Source organism: Gilbertella persicaria, assembly GCF_025201335.1.
Source record: "Gilbertella persicaria strain CBS 190.32 chromosome Unknown B0P05scaffold_8, whole genome shotgun sequence".
NCBI lineage: Eukaryota > Fungi > Mucoromycota > Mucoromycetes > Mucorales > Choanephoraceae > Gilbertella > Gilbertella persicaria.
Genome location: NW_026251969.1, coordinates 448,847 through 465,005, shown reverse-complemented (window position 1 = coordinate 465,005; position 16,159 = coordinate 448,847). Strand labels below are relative to the sequence as shown.

Genomic DNA, 16,159 nt, shown 5'->3' with positions numbered 1-16,159 from the left:
TTTTTTCTTATATTGCTTTAACAAAATAAAAAAAAATATGTGATAAAGAAGAAGTTATAGAACTGTTTAAAAACAAGATGACAGATGAGACAAATTATTTCATTTGTGAATATAGTCTACTCTTGGAACAATTAAGGTTCTTTGCACATATCACTGTGCTTCTCACCTGTGTACCTGAGATCGGACCGAGCTGAGTAAGTAATTATTGGCTCTCCAATCTTATTTTCAAAGTTGAAAAGCCATGATTATTTGCCTTGTCTGTCATGTCACAAACAAGCTATTCTTTTAAAGTTCAATGCACAAACAACAACAACAAAAAATATTTACTGACAATTGATAATGCTGTGTTATTTATGTTGCCTCCTTTTGATCACAAAAACCATATATTTGTTCCCCGTAATTGCACCAATCAATGTGCTGCATGCAATAATAAAGCACTTTTTTTTATATCGAGAAGTGTATATTTTGTAAGATTCGTAGTCTCTCAAGAGACTATAAAAGACAAATAAAAAAAAATAACAGAAGCTATCCTTTAACAAGTCTCAGCATACATAATTGAAATGTATCTGACCATGTTACTTCTTTGACAAAAATAAGAAAAAAAAAACTTAAAATTTAGTGCATCAGGATCACGAACATTCAAGTATACAAAATTCAAATTTGTGGTACGATTCTTGTTATCACACAAGAAATAGTCCACATTCTATGAATGCTCTGTTTAGACAGATGCATATCAAAATAATGATAATTAATCTGTTTTTTCTTTCTTTTTTTTTTTTTTGATTTGTAGATTATGGGTGTATTTTCATCCTTGAAAGGCATATTTCAGAAAAGACAAGTCAAAAAAACACAGTTAACAAATCTCAATAAGAAAAACATAATATCAATATCGAAAGACAATATGGGCTCAGCTATTAAAAGTACTGATGCTACTTGCAGCCCAACTACTTCATCTAAACAAGCTAACAGTGATGCTGGTGGATACAACTACAAGTACAGCGATGGAAGAAGATATCAAGGGCACGATAACGTATCTTATTTGCTGCCTAATGATGATGATGGTAAGACGTGTCTTGCCCAAACAGCACTGTTACTGATCTTGCATGATAGAAAACGATCGCATCCACCAACAACATTGGATCCTTCGCTATGCATTTCAATGGTATGGAAAGACACAAACTATGTTTGAGCCAAGCTACTCACTATTATCATAATCCTTAGCAACTTCCATGCGCCTGTGACAAAGATGCTAGAAGAAGGTATCACGGTGCTTGACTCAGGTTGCGGTCCTGCGACTTGGACCTTTGAGATTGGCGAATCTTATCCTCGGTCCAAGATCTATGGTGTAGACGCCTCTTGCGTCTTTCCCGAAGACATCAAACCAGCCAACGTAGAGTTTGCTATTGGCAATATTGCCAAGCGTATTCCATACGAAGACAGCATGTTTGACTATGTACATCAACGTCTGCTTATTGGTGGTCTGACACATGATGACTGGAAAAACGTATGTAATACTAACACATATCTATTTACATTTTAATTAACTGACGCATTTCATTCATTTGCAGACTTTAAAAGAGCACTATAGAATTCTAAAACCCGGAGGCTATGTTGAATTGGCCGAAGTAAGCAGAATGGTCAAAAAAGCCAATTAAACTTATTTATTTATTTCAAGGTTAGCTTTATTGACTTAGATGAGGCGGGACCTTATATGGCAACTTTAGTTAAGGCTTGTAAGTGAGCTTTTTGTATTTGTGTTGATATCTAACTTGTTCTTTTTTTAGTCGAAACATTATTTGATAGTCGTGGCCTTAGAATCAAGATTGGCTTGGAATTGGAAGATCGATTGAGACAAGCTGGCTTTGAGAATATTGTTGTAAAAAAGATTCCTCTTCCATTCAATCATAGTGGAAAAATTGGTGAACTATTATGGTATGCCCTGCAGTCTAATTCCACTCATCACTAACATATTTCATGTGATAGGTGTGATTTTCAACACCTCTGTATTAACCTCAAGCCAGCTTTAGTCAAAGCAAATCCAGCACTGGATGGCCCGGGCGTATTTGATACATATTTGGAAAAAGCTGCCATAGAATTAACTCTGAGTAAGACATACTCTAAATTCTTTGTTGCTTATGCTCAAAAGCCCAAAGCCATTGCTGATAAAAACTAATTTCTGTCTTCTTCAAATTATTAAGAATACATTTAGAAAACTCTAATTTTACTATCGTTATTTCTATAATTTGGATCACTAATACTATCACTTATAATACCTTCATTTCTCTTATGCAAAATACTTATTAACAATCATGCATACAGAGAGCCTAATAAATATTGCTTCAAACAATGAATCGAATAATAGCAACCTGATAAAAAAATGCGCATTTAGATCATACCCATTTTTGAATTGCTAAGGAGTAATATATATATACAAACAAATAGTTGCATTATATTAACAATAACCTTTTTTACCTGTCCTTTTCCTTTTGGAAATTACTGATTCAGTTGATTTATGCGTGTAATTTTCTTTGTGATTTGATAGGGATACATGCGTCTCATCATTTTGTTAATATAATACAGAAAGCATATTGATTACATGTAACTTGTGATTATGTTTATAATCTTTACTAACATATGGAACTTATGAATGGCAATTTATAGCTCAATTTAGGCGCATAGAGTCTAGTTTGCTTTTTTTCTTTTAGTCAAAACCATTGTTCGGTAACAATAACTGTTATGGAAAACATTTATGTATATAATAATAAACAACTTTCTTGCTTTTATTTAGAACGCTGCTCCTGTCTCGAAGTTAAAAGAATGTTGTAGTCAAAGTGAATAGTAAAGCCACACTCTCTCTTAAACACATCTCTTGAGCCATCAGATTCAATTGATAGTGTTTGTCACAAGAGCTCTCCTTTTTTTTTTCTCGTACCACTAACTGACAACTGTGGTTGATTGTTTCCTTTTTTATGTAACCAAGAAAGTATATCATTGTCTCTTCACAGTCTCGTGTAGTTTGTGGTTATTGTGATCATTAAATTGTTAATTCCAAGAAAAATGAGTACTGTCATTTGTTGATTTTTACCCTCTCTACTAGAACTTGACAAGCTAAAACTTTTGTTTTTTTCTTTCTTACCTATTTTACATACTGATATGCGATTCACTTCATTTGTCACACAATTGTTTCAATCAGATAACAGACAAAAGAGAACTGAAATTCTAACGCAGCCAACCAAAACACACAAGTCAATACAAATCCGCAGATACAGAGAATCAATCATAGATAAAAAGCAGTCTTTGAATGATATCGAAGAGTACGTATCGAGAAAGAAATCTTTTAGAGAAAATAGAAACAAACCACTTGAAGAAAAAAGAAGCAATTGGGACAGTCTTTTTCAAAAAGTGGTGGCCTCCTTAAGCTTTTCTGGGCTCATAAAGAACGAGCAGAGCCAGTACGAGAGCAATTTAGTACATGCAAAGGATTTTGGCGGTCAAAGCTTCATTAATCCTAAAGACACGAAAAAAAACAATGAACGCACCAAACAACCAATCCAGAGCATAGATAGCTGGAAGATGTGCACTCGACGATCAAACACATATACTATCCGAAATCAAGCAAAAGAAATGATTGGCAATGGAAATGTCATTCAGCAACTTCATACCTATAACGAATCTAACAAAGAGCTCTTAGGCAACACTCCTTTTTGTTTCAGGCAAACTGGTTACATTTCTCCGTCTACCAGTATCAGTAGGCATTGCGATTTTTTTTTTACAAATCATAGTACCATTGAGCCATCAGCTAGATATACTGATAAACCACCACCTTTGCCTCCTGTTGTTCGTATGCAAGCACTGATCCAGATGTGCGAAAGGTCATTTGAGAAGCTTATGAATGAAATCAATAGCGTAGAGACAACTTTAGATAATTTCAATCTGTTAACCGAGTACTGCAACCAAAAGTAGATGAAAAGAAGTACTGAGTAAAACATACCACTCACTTGGCTCAAAAAGTCTCAAATTGAAATAAATTTGTGTATTATTTTTTTTTTTTTTAGAAGAAGTGACAAGAAAAACAAATTCAAAGTATTCTATGAAGGAATATAGATTTGCTGAAATAAAAAAGCCCAAAGTGCTGTCATTATGTTATCAAACCTGTCAATGGTGATTTCACACACAAAAACCCAAAAACTGCTTTAGGTTTACTATATTTAGCGTAAAAGTCGTTTTAATTTTTTTTTTTTTAAGGAACAGAAAAAAAAAAGGTGAGTTTATTTGATGGAATAAGACCAATAAATGGTGAGAAAATGATATAAACTAGTCTCCAATAATATTTGACAGTTCATCTTCGTCATGAACAAGTCGATTTAAAGTTGTTATAATAATTTCTGCGTCATCATGAGATATACTGTTCACATATGCCTTTAGCTTTTCCAACCTTTTAACAGCTTCATATCCATTTGTGTCCTGAGAATCACTCTCTTTGATCATAACCTCCATTCTTGCTTCACAGAGGAGGCGCTGAAGATGTAATGGTAAAGTATAGACGTCGTCTGAAGGAGAAGCCTCTTTAAGATATCTGGTCATATTGGGTGCTAGGAATAAGTTCAGCAGATAGATTCCTGTAAAAGGTTGGTCTTCATCTTGCTCAAAATAGACATTCTCTAGTGGAGGAGTCATCTGTAAAGTTCTGTGTTCAAGTACGTTCAACATGCTTGGATTTGTTTCGCAAAAAGAGCAACAACTGCTTCTCCTCTTATTAAAATTCTCTCCTTCAATAGTTGAATAGTCAGTATGACAAGAAAATGCGCCTTCATTCATTTTTGAAATCAAATAAAAAAAAAAAAAAAAAAAAAAAAAAAAAAAAAAAAAAGCTTTTTTTATATAGAAATATTCAAAGGAGTTGCATAAATAAATGTTTAAGAGGAGTTTCATTTATTTTGTCTCCACGATAATGCTCTTTTTAATAAGCTTTTTGAAGTATTATCTTGTTTTGGTAAATTGTCTTGGGCATATAGCTTTTGTGTCATGTTTTCCAGTATCATAATAATTAACCCAAGTCTCTCTACCTTGTCTCTTTCCGTAACTTTGACCAATTGCTGTCTTACCAACTCAATAGCCAGTGTTAACTCATCATGCGTTAATATTGTTTCTAAGCTGTCCATTGCTGAAGCAGAACTGATCAATATACGTAATGATGATAGTCTTCCGTATTTAGCTGCCTGTAGAATCAATGAACCTTGCTTTGTGCGTCGGGTCTGACCATCTAGGAAATCACCCCTAGTCTTGATATTTGCCTTTGCTGTATGAATCAACCAGTCAAGTGTCATACTATGATCTCCGTTTGCAAGTAGCCCAAAAAGGGCTGTCTTTTTGCTAGAATCAACAGCATTGATGTCCGCTCCCGCTTCAACTAATGCTTTTAGTACGGGGCCGGGTGATTTGCAGAACCGAGCAGCATAGTGAGCAGGTGTCCAACCATCTCCATCCCGTGCATTTGGGTCCGCATCGTATTCTAATAGTAGCTTCATGGATTCCAAAGGTTCCGGACACTTTAGAATGAGCGCATGAATAGCTTGAACATTGTACACATTGCGTGCGGTAGCATCTGCACCTTGTTCTAATAGAAGCTTTAATGGTTCCAATGGATTGAGATTATGGGAGACAATCAAGTGAAGTAAAGTACATTCTGTGTTGGGGTCTCGAGAATTTAGTAATCGAGTAATACTTGTTTCATCCATAAGGTCATCTTCTTGTGGAATGTTTGTATGGTGACGAATAAAATAATTGAGTGTATCTATGTCGCCTACTTTGGCAGCTTCCCAAATTGATATACGAGGTACTGGTTCTATAGTGATTGTTTGTTGATCAGGCCTTGGTGAGACTATAAAATGATGAGTTTGGCTTACACCCAAGATATCTACATCTACCTTCATTGTTTCTTCTTTTTTTCTCGTCAGATAGATCAATATCGACAAAACATGAGTCCTAATCTTGTCAGAAATATGTCATTTGCGACCAATTCTTACATTAAATGTTGGCATGGGCCTTGGTTGAGAAGTGTACATCATTGTCGAGAGTAAAAAGAGAGTAAAAAGAAGATAGAAATGAAGACAATCATGCCCTTAATATAACTTTACATTTTTGACCCTATTTTACATGATTTAATAATTCCACATTCCTTTTACATAATAAACTTTTTTGATAATTCAACTTAATCACTTGTATGGTCACGTGCCCTTTAAGACCTCTTTTTTTTTTTTTTCTTGTCTGACTTTCTTTTTCGTAGCCTCGTGTTTATGATACACTCGTACTAAAACTTGGTTTTTTTTTTTTATTTTTTAAAAGAAATCCCCTTTTTTCTCTAAATTTCCCCACGTTCCTCTTTGGTCCCCTCTCTCTCTCTATCTCTTTGTTGTTGACAAGTAGTATGAGCCAAACACCAACAACACCCTTATCACCTACTCCTTTGAATACGTCATTCTTTAATGTATTTATGAACAACAATGCTAGTGTAAGCACCAGTTTTCTTCAACAACAAGACGGCCTTGTCTCACCTACCAAGGAAGAGATTTCCACTATCTTTGTAGTAGGATTTCCGGAGGATATGCAAGAGCGGGAATTTCAGAACATGTTTATGTTCTCACCGGGCTTCGAAGCAGCCACACTTAAAGTTCCTTCAAAGGATGGGGAAGAAGAATTTATGATGAACGGTAATAATGGGAGAAAACAAATTGTAAGTGGCATAGGCAAAGAGAGAGAGTACGACAACATCTAATTTTGTCTTAATAATACAGATCGGATTTGCAAAATTCCGTACTCGTAAAGAGGCCATAGATGCTCGAGATATCTTAAATGGACGCAAAGTAGACAACGAGAAAAACTCTATGTTGAAGGCAGAAATGGCTAAAAAGAATTTGCATACCAAAAGAGGCTTTCTTACAGAACAACCACAACCCTCACAGTCAACACAAATACAACCACTACCACAGCAACAACCACAACAACCACAACCACAATTACAGCAGCATCAACTACAACAACAGCTGCAACAGCTTCAAATCTTGCAGCAGCAACAATCGCCTTCCACTTCTCGTTTTCCTCAAAACAGTTCTGCAGCAGCTTACGAAGCATTTTATTCTGTTCCACATCCAGTTCCTAATGAGCTGATGTCGCCCAATGAGAGCTACTCCGATTTCTATTCCGACATGATGTCGCCACCACCCGACTCAGCTTTCAGTATCGCTCGCTCTCAATCAGTAGATGCCAGATCAATGGATTTATTTGTGAAGCCTTCTGTCTCCAACAGCCGATTTAGTCATGCTCTTCATGGGAGATTTGCAGCTCCCTCTTCTAATATACATGATGGACTAGACTATCTCTCTAAATCAACGCCCACTACCGATCGGAGTACAACATTCCAAGCCATGAACACATTTTTTGCTAATAATCCTCACAATCATAGCAGCAGTTTAACATCACCTACAAGCACAACTACATCCACAACAGCAACCCCCACTTCTACTTCTAATGGCCTAAATAGAGTCATGGAAGAAAACAATTATTATTTCAACCATCCGCATCATGAATCTATCATTACACGCTTTCATCCACTCAACTCATCTTCTTCTACACCACCCAAGTCTTCTTCTCCTCCACCTCCACCAGGTATAATATCACCTACTAACAGCTATCGCAGTCTGGGTGGTATGCTGGTCGGTAGTTCTAACCCAGCAGATCAAAACCCACCTTGCAATACACTTTATGTTGGTAATTTGCCACCTAATACCAACGAAGACGAATTAAAAGCCATGTTTTCGAAATGTGCTGGATACAAGCGATTGTCATTTAGAAACAAATCAAATGGGCCCATGTGCTTTGTCGAATTTGAAGATGCCATTTATGCTGCACAAGCTTTGCAAGAACTTCATGGAAATCCTTTAAGTAATTCTATAAAAGGTGGTATACGCTTGTCTTTTAGTAAAAATCCTTTAGTAAGTCATAGGCACCACATAGTCTTTTTTTTTTTTTTTGTACTTACTTTATGCTAGGGCGTACGTCAAAACCCTGCCAACAGTAATAATAGCTTTTCCATGATCAGCGCTTTTAATAGAAGAGAAAGCATTACAACCTCCAATTTTGATCCTCAACTTTCCTAAACTTCATATACAACATTTAATCACATATCTATAATTATTGTATAATCTTCAGCATTTCTTCACCTCCTTTTCTTTATTGCATATTTTTCCTGGCTTCGAGGGTTTTTCCTTTTCTATTTTATTTCGCCACACCTTTTGTTGAATAAACATTTTAAATGAAACCAACTTTCTCCTTCCGATATACAAATAAAAATTTGAAGGTCATACCGAAAAGGGTTATTTCTTTACATTTCTTACCTTTTTCATCTTTTCCTTTACACGTTTATTCTTTTGGATGAATTCGCTTAATGCAAAGTTTCCGAAATATATGGTCTATTGTGTGCAGATAGCATGCTTGGGCTCTTTTAGCAATGGTTGGGTAATTGGTTCTCCCAATATTCCAGGCGAAATCACGCATAATTGCCCCAATGGCAATGCGCATGTAAATAACTCAGCATGGCCCGATTGTTTACCTATGAACAATGGATTATGGTAATTACAGGGAATTTGATTGTTTACATAACTGAGTTATGTTTTTTTTTTGTTAGGGGGTTTGCAGTCGCTTCATTCTGCGTAGGAGGCCTCATTGGTGGTCTAACAGCTGGCAATCTCCAGACAAAAGTTGGTCGTAAAAGAGCCATTATGCTCAATAATTTGGGCTATATTATTGGTGGTCTTCTCATTAGTGTTTCTGTGCATGAAAGTATGTTTATCATTGGCCGCATCTTATGTGGTCTAGGATGTGGTATGGGGTCATTATCTATCCCTACTTATATTGGTGAAGTATCTACCATTAAGGCGCGTGGTGCAATGGGTACTTGCAATCAGTTTTTTATTGTCCTCGGCATCTTACTCTCCTCAGTCATTGGGCTTCCGTTAGCCAATGTACCTTTATGGCGTCTTAATTTTGCGATTGTCTGTTTACCTGCTATTGCTCAATTCTTTTTGATGAATACATGTGTTGAAACACCTCGTTATCTGATTTCTGTCAACCATATTGAAGAGGCTCGACAGTCACTCCAAAAGCTTCGTGGTAATAACTACAACATTGATCGTGAATTTTATGATATGGTTGAAGGTTATTATGGTACTGCTGCTGCTCAATCCATGCTAGACTACCAAAAGCCGCCTGCAACAGAAGAAGAGAAACAGACAGAAAAAGAAGCTTATATTACCAAATCTGGAGAAACTAAAGAACATACATTCGATGCGACTCATGCTGAAGACAACGAATCTACTGATGAACAAGTTCCTGTTACTCAAAGAGACACTATGAGCATTATTCAAATTTTTACTGACCCTGTCATTCGACGCATTACGCTTACTGTCGTCTTTTTGCATGCCTTTCAGCAGCTCGTCGGCATTAATGCTGTCATGTATTACTCTGTGACTATCTTTGTCTTAGCTTTTGATGCAAATATGGCCAAGTACATGGCTATTGTTACAACTGTTGTTAACTTTGTCATGACATTAGTGGCAGTTGCCATGATTGATCGTATGGGTCGTCGGCCTTTGTTATTGATAGCAAATGCTGGTGCTTGCCTGTTCTCAGTCTTGCTAGTCGTTGGATATGTATACACCATCCCCGCTTTGCTTGTGGTATCTGTCTTCTTATATGTTGCTTCTTTTGCTATCGGTATTGGTCCTATTCCTTGGCTATTGACATCTGAATTGACACCAACGTAGTGTATTATAAGTTAAACGTATTTGATCTGATATGCTTTCTCCCCATAGATATGCTTCGTCTGCTGTGGCTGCTGTGGCTACTGGTGTAAATTGGGCTATGAACTTCTTAATTGGCCAATTATTTCCAGTCATCTTTGGGCGTATTGAAGGTTATTCATTCGCCATTTTTGCAATCGTTTCCTTACTTGCCTTTATATTCACTTTTACCTTTTTGCCTGAAACAAAGGGTAGATCACTTGAAGCTATCGTAAGAGGCTTTGAAAAGCACAGACGATAAATTGTTTCTTCTCCCTCTTTTTCTGTAAATAGATCCTTTTCGAGAAAGTCTCAAGTCCCTTCTTTGTAAATATATCTAATTTTCAAGAAGAATTAGTTTTGGACAATCAGACATATGAAGTTTCATGAATAAAGAAAGTTCTAGTTTATACATTCATTTATAAATATTTTAAAGAAAGAGAGGATGATGATGATGAAAGTGTATATGCACATATATAAGAGTGGGGGAGACATTAAGAGATATGATACAGGAGCTGTGGTATTATTAGGCCGTTTTTTTGGTTGCATCTTCCACATTATTGTTGTTATCTTGGGGAGCAGAAGATTTTAAGGTAGTTTTCAATGTATTTGACAACTGACTAGCTAATTGCGGCGGTAGCTGTGCAATTGCTTGTGGAAGCAATTGAGCGATAGAAGGCGGCAAAGGATGTTTAATAGGGTCTAATAGATGTTGACGTATTGTGTTCTGCAACTGTTGTTGCAATTGCTGCTGCTGTTCCTGTAACTGTAATTGGCCTTTAGCATGTTCATGCAATGCCTTTCTCTTTTTCTTTTGTTGATCTGTGGTAATGCAATCGAAAGTTGGAGCTGAAGGTTCTGGTTTTTCAAGTAATACAGGAGTATTTTCTGTCGTTGTTTCTTCACCCTCTTCTTCGTCCTCAACATCAATTTCGTCGTCTTCCAAACCTTCGCATTCAATACAGTCTTCGTCCTCTTCGTCGTCAGATACTTCTTCGCCGTTTTCTAGCCTTTTTCGTTTATTTTTGCCTCCATGATGACTCGAATCTGGTCGTTTTTGTTTCTTATAGATGTTCCTATTAAAATGATGTTCAACCGATTCATCAATTGTCCAAAAAGCGCCTTTCCCAGGCTCTGAGTCTTTTCGTGGAACCTTAATAAAGGCTTTGTTTAAAGACAGATTATGTCTAATTGAATTCTATATCAAGCCATGTCAGTTCCTTTTCATTTCTGTGCAGTGTGGTTGCTACCTGCCAGCCGTTGGAAGTCATTTGATAATAAGGATATGTTGTAGTGATAAAGGTGTAAATGTCATTGAGTGTCATGCGTTTGTTTGGTGAAGATCGAATGGCTTGAACAATAAGAGAAGCGTAAGAATAAGGCGGTTTGATGTCTTTTGATTCGTATGTAGAAGGGTCTACAGGCGATGATTCTACCCAATCATCTGTATTGATCTCTTCTTTATCTGGTGACAAAGTCAATGCGAGCCTTTTTTGTTCGGGCTGTTTGTCCATGGCAATAGAAGTAGATAAGGGTATCGGTTTCTCTATTTTACAATTCTTTTCCAATTGCTGTGGTGTTGAAATATATCCAAATGTTTCATTTTGCGATATTTCTCCTGTCGCTCCTGCTGCTCCTCCGCTACTTCCTCCAGTCGCTGATAGTTCCATTCGAGGTAGCAAAAAGTTAAAGGATACTTCGCCTATTTGAATCTTGGTCCTTGGTTTGGCATGAATAAATCATATTAAAAAAAAAATTTTTTTTATCTCTTACTTGTTTTCTAGCGGCACAGTAACTCCTTTTTCGATAAATTGTTCGTTTACGAAAGCTCCATTTTTTCCAAAGACCATCATTTCAAAACGTTGGGTAGTAAAATTATAGAACAGCCGAGCATGCTGGCGAGACACTGATTTTACATTACCAAGTGGAATATCGACGTTATCAGGCTTCTTGACTTTTCTACCTAAAGTGACCTGCAAAGTGCGAATATAATAACAAAAATCCTCTCCTTCTAGTTTTGCGTATGCTTGTACTGTCTCTTTGCTATCTGCTGCTACTTGTTCAAAGCTAGCCATCCGAGTTGAACAAGAGAAGGATCGATGTCAGAACTGTAGAAAAGAATTTTTTTGCGTCAAGAAGAGAAAAAAAACTTATAAAGCCGCTGCCGGATCCGGACACGCCTCCAATTACATACTCGTAACGCGTTCTTACGCGATTTCGGTAATTCAATCAGAGTGTTGGAGCAAACAGCATGATGAAAGAGATGCAACGTAGAAGATTATGTTAAACTCACTGCCAAAGCTAATTAGACTATTATCGTCTTTAAAGGCAACAATAGACTTAAAAAGATGGATTTAAAGAACAAAGTTCTGTATCATTTTGAAATATGTCTTCAAAAATCACAAATGAAAAAGAACGGACATAGAGATGCTTTCATAAACATCCTTCTCTAAATCCAGAATATTTATTGGGATTGGAGATATTGATGCTTTTAGAAAAACGGGCAAATATGACTTAATCAATCTTTTGTTATTTTTTCAAAAGCTCATATGTCAATCAAGATAGACATTAAGTATTAAAACCAGCAAACTTTGCATGCTACTTTAAAAAAAGACACTTGTAATTCAAGATCAAAATAAACTATTTTATATAAAGTTGACAGTTACTTAAGCTACACAAAGTTACAACTATAGCAACAAAATGTGAAGAGAGTGGGATTTGAACCCACGCCTCCGAAGAGATCACGACCTTAACGTGACGCCTTAGACCAACTCGGCCATCTCTCCATGTTTTTTGTCGATTTGATATTTTAGTTAAGTTTGTATTTTTATAGTTAAGTCATGAGACAATAGAACGTTTCTTAGCCAATAGATTCACTGGGAAATATTCTGGAAATAACGTGACGTCACAGAAAGGAACTGTGTATTGATACAGTAAGTATAAGATCTCTATTTATAGAAATATTTCATGTTACCTGTGTATTGATAAAGTATAAGATAAAGTACTTACAGTTATCAATAGCACAGTATTTATACTTTTCTATTTGAACTAAATATATGATCTAAGTCTGTAAGGTAAAGTATCATCGATGACGAGTCTGATGTAAGCGATGATATTGTAACTGCCTTCCAAGATTAGGTTCAAGCGGACTTTCTTTTTCTTTCGGTTGTTTGACGTTTGCGGCTTGAACCTTCTTTTATTTGGGTTGTACTTGGCTGGCAAGTTATACTCCACTTCTATTGGCTGCTTTTTATCTTCTTTCTCCATTTCCACGACATTTTGGAGATTTTTTAAAGTAATGATCACATATATTATAAAAGAGCTTAGATGAAAAGCAGAAGTAAGTGTGATGATCTGACATTAAATAAGTCTTCAATTACATACTATAATATATCATAATCAATTTACATCAGAAATAGACATAAAAGAGCCTCTTGTACTGAATAAGACAATGTATCTTTTAATAGATCAAGACTTATAACCGAAATCCATAATTTACATTATTTAATTAACTTAAAGTAGTCTATGATAATAGAGACTCAGTCATTTGCATGAACTCTACTACTACTTACTCCGACATCTCTTCATGTATAAATATGCTAGAATAATTTATAGTCAAAAAGTAACAACAATAAAATTGTATAAAACAGTCTCAAAGTATCTACCTTTGTCTCTATATCATCTTATTATATAACTCTATTATCAAAACATCACAGTAAGCTTAAATGATTTTTCCAACAGTTCCAAATTGAAAGCCGAATAGCCAAGTCCGGATTGCAGAGAAACAGCGGCTATTTAAATATCGGTTTTAATAATTTTATGCATGGCAATGAACAAAAATCATCTTTTCTCTCTTCTAAATAATTGTATACAACCATACCTTCATCCCTGCTCTCTTATATACTTTCAAAACCGCAATTTCAAAAGTTCGGCGTTACCGTCATCACTAGTATTGCGTTGACATCTTTTTTTGGCAACTGTTGTGAGATGAAGAGAGAGTAGATATTCAATAAGAGAAAAGGTAAGAACACAGAGAAAGTCCATTAGAACTTGTATAGTGTGATGTTTTGATAATAGAGTTATATAATAAGATGATATAGAGACAAAGGTAGATACTTTGAGACTGTTTTATACAATTTTATTGTTGTTACTTTTTGACTATAAATTATTCTAGCATATTTATACATGAAGAGATGTCGGAGTAAGTAGTAGTAGAGTTCATGCAAATGACTGAGTCTCTATTATCATAGACTACTTTAAGTTAATTAAATAATGTAAATTATGGATTTCGGTTATAAGTCTTGATCTATTAAAAGATACATTGTCTTATTCAGTACAAGAGGCTCTTTTATGTCTATTTCTGATGTAAATTGATTATGATATATTATAGTATGTAATTGTGGTGATCTGAGCACTTTCAATACAAAATATAATAAATAGTCTTTCATCATACAAATGAATAATCACTTATAGCACTATACATTATAAATATAAAGTAAGCATTGTATAATGACAGTAAATAACGGTAACTGGGATAATATGGATATTTACAAATAAGGAAACCATAATTGCACCTTTTAGGTAACAAGGAGAATTAAAGGAGAATTTACATAATCAATTCCCAGACACAAGCTGTCAAGGTGTTAAGCAATCAATAATCAGTAATCATGATTAGTCAATAAATCAGGTAGTATAAAAGACAACCTGGAAAAAATATATTTTAGAGGAAGGAATCAATTATTTATGTAGTAAAGAAGTACTGAACAGTCTCACTGTATTTCTTTGTTTTCTTTTTTATTCTATTCTATTTTCATTTCACAACCCAAACATCACATATATTTTTATTGATAAGTATTCTCAAACAACATTAACTTTGATGTTAAAGCAATCCTTCTGATCAACATTGACTGTGCTTTTTTAATTGCAACACATACTTCCATAGTGTTAATAACCCAAAGAAGTCAACAAGAGAAAGCTTCAAGTTTGTTCAAGCTGTAAATGGTTTGATTGAACTTTTTTTGCAGTAAAGAAACCCGTCTCGTATGACTTTAGATATCTAAACAACAAACTACAAATGTATATGTTCCTCATAAAAAGACAATGAAGATTATTTACATTTTATTTCTTTTATAAAGCAACTTAGATCTTTTGCATGGCAGCAATATCAACGGATTGAACGTAGTCTTCCAAACCGAGGATGGCATCGGTCAAATCATCCATAAGAACCTTGTCATCTTCAACAACACAGTTGATTTGGAGCTTCTTGATACCGTAACCAATGGCAACGAGTTGGCTACCACCCCAAAGGAGACCGTCCATTTCGATACCCTTGACACCAGCAGTCAATTCTTCCATGTTGGTTTCATCATCCCAAGGCTTAACATCGAGAGTGACAGTGGTCTTGGCAATGGTCTTGGGCTTGTTGGCCTTCTTAGCGTTGTATTCAGCAACACGTTGAGCCTTGATCTTTTCAGCTTCTTCATCAACTTCTTCGTCGTCAGAACCGAAGAGGTCAATGTCATCTTCGTCTTCAGCAGCGGCAGCAGTAGGAGCAGCAGCTTCAGCGGGCCTAAAAGGAACGCGTCAAAACCTCTTCTCTCCTTTTCTTTTGTTAAATATATACTTACTTAACTTCAGAGTACCACTTGTTGACGTTGGCGAATTCAGCAGCAGGAGCGGAACCCAAAGCCTTGGCAACAGCAGCGTCAGCTTCAGTGGCCTTATTGTTGCTATGTGAAAAAAAGGATGAGTAACTAAGCCACAAACGAGCAAGATAATGATTTTCTATCTATCGAAAAAAACTATGAAAATAAGATACATACGAGGCAACGAACTTGTTTTCAGCAAGAACGGATTCGAGGATGTGAAGAGCCAAAGGAAGTTCCAAGGTAACAGACATTATTAAGAGAAGTTTAGGATAAAAAAAAAGAAAATTAAATGGATTGAATTTACAAAATTTTTTTATTGTGCTGCTAAACTCAACTGGCCAATAAAAGCACAAATTTTTTTATGACTGGATTTCCATTTTACTTTTGTCTCTATAAGGATTAGACGGTATGGCATAATGTATATCGTACTCCTAAGAGTAAGGTATGCATTTGAAATTTTCGATAGCCTCGCCATTTGTGAAGCTTTGTATAGTCTTGAAGAACCTAAAATCGAGAATATAGTTGTGCTTGCTAGAATTCTACACAATATAAGCCACAATAATGCAATATTAGTTGATCATGCAAAGTGATTCACAAATCTTTTAAGGGCCATCAATAAATATCTGGCAAGTGAGAAATTTGCAATCAAACCATTTATACAGTACTATCTACATC

At 35.6% G+C, this 16,159-nt stretch overlaps 8 protein-coding genes and 1 non-coding gene across 9 annotated transcripts; 4 read left to right on the top strand and 5 right to left on the bottom strand.

Annotated features, from left to right (window-relative positions):
- The first annotated feature begins 782 nt into the window (after window positions 1-782).
- B0P05DRAFT_531208 (S-adenosyl-L-methionine-dependent methyltransferase) lies at window positions 783-2,345 on the top strand. The gene is made up of 7 exons (XM_051576941.1): window positions 783-1,061; window positions 1,111-1,162; window positions 1,222-1,504; window positions 1,569-1,625; window positions 1,676-1,733; window positions 1,785-1,932; window positions 1,984-2,345. The coding sequence occupies exons 1-7, from the start codon at window positions 794-796 to the stop codon at window positions 2,171-2,173; spliced, it is 1,056 nt and encodes a 351-aa protein (XP_051437650.1). The 5' UTR covers window positions 783-793; the 3' UTR covers window positions 2,174-2,345.
- A 631-nt stretch (window positions 2,346-2,976) lies between these two features.
- On the top strand, window positions 2,977-3,963 carry B0P05DRAFT_594789 (uncharacterized protein; the record flags this gene model as incomplete). Its single annotated transcript, XM_051583088.1, has 1 exon — window positions 2,977-3,963. The coding sequence occupies exon 1, from the start codon at window positions 3,154-3,156 to the stop codon at window positions 3,961-3,963; it is 810 nt and encodes a 269-aa protein (XP_051437649.1). The 5' UTR covers window positions 2,977-3,153.
- A 275-nt stretch (window positions 3,964-4,238) lies between these two features.
- B0P05DRAFT_531204 (uncharacterized protein) lies at window positions 4,239-4,840 on the bottom strand. The gene has a single exon (XM_051576940.1). It carries the CDS (start codon window positions 4,816-4,818, stop codon window positions 4,315-4,317), a length of 504 nt encoding a protein of 167 aa, XP_051437648.1. The 5' UTR covers window positions 4,819-4,840; the 3' UTR covers window positions 4,239-4,314.
- A 59-nt stretch (window positions 4,841-4,899) lies between these two features.
- Window positions 4,900-6,096, bottom strand: B0P05DRAFT_531202 (ankyrin repeat-containing domain protein). The gene is made up of 3 exons (XM_051576939.1): window positions 6,027-6,096; window positions 5,909-5,933; window positions 4,900-5,881 (listed from the first exon to the last, which is right to left on the bottom strand). Exons 2-3 carry the CDS (start codon window positions 5,931-5,933, stop codon window positions 4,929-4,931), a joined length of 978 nt encoding a protein of 325 aa, XP_051437647.1. The 5' UTR covers window positions 6,027-6,096; the 3' UTR covers window positions 4,900-4,928.
- Window positions 6,097-6,321: 225 nt separating this feature from the next.
- Window positions 6,322-8,372, top strand: B0P05DRAFT_531201 (uncharacterized protein). Its single transcript, XM_051576938.1, has 3 exons — window positions 6,322-6,733; window positions 6,795-7,991; window positions 8,049-8,372. The coding sequence occupies exons 1-3, from the start codon at window positions 6,428-6,430 to the stop codon at window positions 8,154-8,156; spliced, it is 1,611 nt and encodes a 536-aa protein (XP_051437646.1). The 5' UTR covers window positions 6,322-6,427; the 3' UTR covers window positions 8,157-8,372.
- Window positions 8,373-8,463: 91 nt separating this feature from the next.
- B0P05DRAFT_577877 (major facilitator superfamily domain-containing protein) lies at window positions 8,464-10,098 on the top strand (the record flags this gene model as incomplete). Its single annotated transcript, XM_051581817.1, has 3 exons — window positions 8,464-8,627; window positions 8,684-9,817; window positions 9,870-10,098. 3 exons carry the CDS (start codon window positions 8,464-8,466, stop codon window positions 10,096-10,098), a joined length of 1,527 nt encoding a protein of 508 aa, XP_051437645.1.
- A 133-nt stretch (window positions 10,099-10,231) lies between these two features.
- Window positions 10,232-12,193, bottom strand: B0P05DRAFT_354887 (fork head domain-containing protein). The gene is made up of 3 exons (XM_051573606.1): window positions 11,610-12,193; window positions 11,087-11,555; window positions 10,232-11,034 (listed from the first exon to the last, which is right to left on the bottom strand). Exons 1-3 carry the CDS (start codon window positions 11,909-11,911, stop codon window positions 10,363-10,365), a joined length of 1,443 nt encoding a protein of 480 aa, XP_051437644.1. The 5' UTR covers window positions 11,912-12,193; the 3' UTR covers window positions 10,232-10,362.
- Window positions 12,194-12,539: 346 nt separating this feature from the next.
- On the bottom strand, window positions 12,540-12,622 carry B0P05DRAFT_t24. Its single transcript has one exon. It is a non-coding gene; the product is annotated as a tRNA-Leu (tRNA).
- Window positions 12,623-14,743: 2,121 nt separating this feature from the next.
- Window positions 14,744-15,735, bottom strand: B0P05DRAFT_635245 (uncharacterized protein; the record flags this gene model as incomplete). Its single annotated transcript, XM_051583583.1, has 3 exons — window positions 14,744-15,405; window positions 15,464-15,565; window positions 15,659-15,735. 3 exons carry the CDS (start codon window positions 15,733-15,735, stop codon window positions 14,976-14,978), a joined length of 609 nt encoding a protein of 202 aa, XP_051437643.1. The 3' UTR covers window positions 14,744-14,975.
- Between the last annotated feature and the right edge of the window lie 424 nt (window positions 15,736-16,159).

Coding starts and splice junctions, on each gene's coding strand:
- B0P05DRAFT_531204 (XM_051576940.1), bottom strand. CDS start 4,818: ATGAATGAAGGCGCATTTTCTTGTCATACTGACTATTCAACTATTGAA.
- B0P05DRAFT_531208 (XM_051576941.1), top strand. CDS start 794: ATGGGTGTATTTTCATCCTTGAAAGGCATATTTCAGAAAAGACAAGTC. Junction 1,626..1,675: donor GCTATGTTGAATTGGCCGAA/GTAAGCAGAATG, acceptor ATTTATTTCAAG/GTTAGCTTTATTGACTTAGA. Junction 1,734..1,784: donor GGCAACTTTAGTTAAGGCTT/GTAAGTGAGCTT, acceptor TTCTTTTTTTAG/TCGAAACATTATTTGATAGT.
- B0P05DRAFT_531201 (XM_051576938.1), top strand. CDS start 6,428: ATGAGCCAAACACCAACAACACCCTTATCACCTACTCCTTTGAATACG. Junction 6,734..6,794: donor ATAATGGGAGAAAACAAATT/GTAAGTGGCATA, acceptor TTAATAATACAG/ATCGGATTTGCAAAATTCCG. Junction 7,992..8,048: donor CTTTTAGTAAAAATCCTTTA/GTAAGTCATAGG, acceptor ACTTTATGCTAG/GGCGTACGTCAAAACCCTGC.
- B0P05DRAFT_531202 (XM_051576939.1), bottom strand. CDS start 5,933: ATGAAGGTAGATGTAGATATCTTGG. Junction 5,882..5,908: donor GGTAGATGTAGATATCTTGG/GTGTAAGCCAAA, acceptor ATCATTTTATAG/TCTCACCAAGGCCTGATCAA.
- B0P05DRAFT_354887 (XM_051573606.1), bottom strand. CDS start 11,911: ATGGCTAGCTTTGAACAAGTAGCAGCAGATAGCAAAGAGACAGTACAA. Junction 11,556..11,609: donor ACTGTGCCGCTAGAAAACAA/GTAAGAGATAAA, acceptor TGCCAAACCAAG/GACCAAGATTCAAATAGGCG. Junction 11,035..11,086: donor TGACTTCCAACGGCTGGCAG/GTAGCAACCACA, acceptor GGCTTGATATAG/AATTCAATTAGACATAATCT.